General features: G+C 32.9%; 1 protein-coding gene across 19 annotated transcripts in view; it reads left to right on the top strand.

Moving 5' to 3' along the window:
- The window catches only part of Esyt2 (extended synaptotagmin-like protein 2), an 80667-nt gene that overhangs the window by 46518 nt on the left and 31649 nt on the right, over positions 1–2500 (top strand). For all 19 annotated transcript variants that reach the window (XM_043029057.2, XM_086556772.1, XM_043029059.2 and 16 more), the window contains exons 6-7: positions 287–407; positions 1108–1278. In XM_043029057.2, coding sequence (XP_042884991.2) covers positions 287–407; positions 1108–1278 — 292 coding nt within the window. The remainder of the gene's footprint in view (positions 1–286; positions 408–1107; positions 1279–2500) is intronic.

Genomic DNA, 2500 nt, shown 5'->3' on the forward strand with positions numbered 1-2500 from the left:
ATTTCTTTAGTTATGATGACCTATTACACCAAATGCTAATTAGTATCACTTTGTTAATATATCATATAATGACTCATATTTCATACCATAAGCATAAAAAAAAAAAATTGAAAAGGAGATGCCTAGCCCAAGCTGAATATCTTAAGATGTGGCCTGTCTAGGAATGGTTAAGGAATCAGAGACTTGAGTTGTGTAGACATCTGTGAGAGTTAAATTTAGATTAGTTTCAGAATAAAGGAATATTAAGATTGGCAATGTTTAACTTTTTTTTTCTTTGTTTAACTAGTGATATCCTGAGAAGCATTGTGACAGAACAGATTGGACACATGATGGTGCTGCCAAACAGATACCCCATACAACTCGTGGAGGACATTGATGTAGTTGAGCTGAAGTGCCCAGCCCCAGCGGTGAGTTGATCAGTAGTTGTTATAAAGCTTTATGATAAACATTGAGGCAAGATTGATAGGATTGCTCAAATCATAGAGATTGGTAATTTTGAAAAAAATTATTTGAATGGAAAACTAAGATAGCCTTTCATATGACAATTCTTTAAGGTTTCTTATTATTTATTACTTAATTATATTCAAATAATTCTAAAAGGTATGGCATACACTTAACAGTCAGTAATAGATAAAATTTCCCATGTATTTAAATGAAATTAGAATTGGAAATAGGCATAGTTTATAAAAAGGAAATACTGTAGCAGAAAGAGGAATATGAACTAATTTTTAATGTTCATCAGGACTCATGCTTTTATGTGAATTGCTAATTTTATACCATACTGGAGAGTGCTCATACTGGAAATTGTTCATTGATTATACATAGGCTGATTGTCATTGAATGAATATTTAAAATCTTAGTTTCAGCTTAATTTACATATTAAAAATTTGTAGGTTTCTACTCTTGTATTAATTGATATTTTTTGTTTGATATCTAAATGAACTTACAGGTAAATGTTATTATGAACATCATGCAGATACCATGGAGATGTTATACTCATAATTCTTGCTCTTGTAAAAAGGAAAGATATCTGGTCATTCTTGTTTCCTTACATTCCAAATACTTTCATAGAAGATCAGGACTCAAATTGATTTCCAAATATTTTAGGGTGTGATTCGTCTCAATGTCATTGAGGCCCAAAACCTGATGAAAAAGGATATTGGCATCATGGGCACGGGCAAATCCGACCCTTACTGCATCCTTCGCCTCGGTGCCCAGAAATTCCAAACTAAGACCATCAACAATACGGTCAATCCAAAGTGGGACTTCTTCTGTGAGGTCAGTTGGTACTGCTCCATTTTCTTGATATTGATGTAGTATTTTGTTTTATATTCTTTTAAAATTCTAAATTTTAAGATTATAAACAGAGAATAGGATAGATGGGTTTTATTATTAATTGATATGATATAATTAATATTTTTTAAATGGTAATTAGGAGAGATGATTTTGAATTGAATTTAAAAGTGCTTGTTTTAATAGTTTTGTTGAGGCTGCTGAAACTTTAAATGAATGAAATATCAGGAGATTTGAAGTAAAGGAATTGCAGATGCTTGTAACTATTTATATGAATGAATGATATTTGCCCTTAAATGCATGTACAAGTGCACTTCATCAAAAACATTGATGTTGATTTAGATTTAAAGTTTTTCTTTTGCAGTTTGATAGTTTGATAGTTATGATAGTAAATTGATGACTTGTATACTTTCTAAGAATTTTTGGGCAATTGGATGAATATTTATTTGATATTAAAGGAAACAAAATTAACTTGAGGAAAAAAAAAATGTTTGTGACTGTGATAATAAAAAGCATTAATCGCGAGATAACAAAATCCTAATTTAGATGAAAAAAGTATTTGTAGGAGATTCCAAATGCCAAAATAAGGTACATTATTATTTATAAGTTGCCTTTCAGAATATATCAGTTATGTATAGCTTGACTGATGTTTTGTACTTGTCATGTACTTATTCTTATAAGTTAAGATATGTGTAAAAGACACATATGCACTTGTATATAAACTCACAAACAGAAACTTATAAGGATGCATTTACATAGACAATCCACACATTAAAATATACTCAAATGCATACAGACACATACTAAAGTGCACTCTCTCTCTCTTTCTCTCTCTCTCTCTCTCTCTCTCTCTCTCTCTCTCTCTCTCTCTCTCTCTCTCTCTCTCTCTCTCTCTCTTTCTCTTTCTCTCTTCTCTCTTTCTCTCTCTTTCTCTCTTTCTCTCTCTCTTCCTCTCTTTCTCTCCTTCTCTTTTTCTCTCTCTCTCTCTCTCTCTCTCCTCTCTCTCTCTCTCTCTCTCTCCTCTCTCTCTCTCTCTCTCTCTCTCTCTCTCTCTCTCTCTCTCTCTCTCTCTCTCTCTCTCTCTCTCTCTCTCTCTCTCTCTCTCCTCTCTCTCTCTCTCTCTCTCTCTCTCTCTCTCTCTCTCTCTCTCTCTCTCTCTCTCTCTCTCTCTCTCTCTCTCTCTCTCTCTCTCTCTCTCTCACTCTCT

Source organism: Penaeus japonicus, unplaced genomic scaffold (assembly GCF_977035675.1).
Source record: "Penaeus japonicus unplaced genomic scaffold, GWHDUDI00000001_assembly GWHDUDI00000033, whole genome shotgun sequence".
Classification (NCBI taxonomy): domain Eukaryota; kingdom Metazoa; phylum Arthropoda; class Malacostraca; order Decapoda; family Penaeidae; genus Penaeus; species Penaeus japonicus.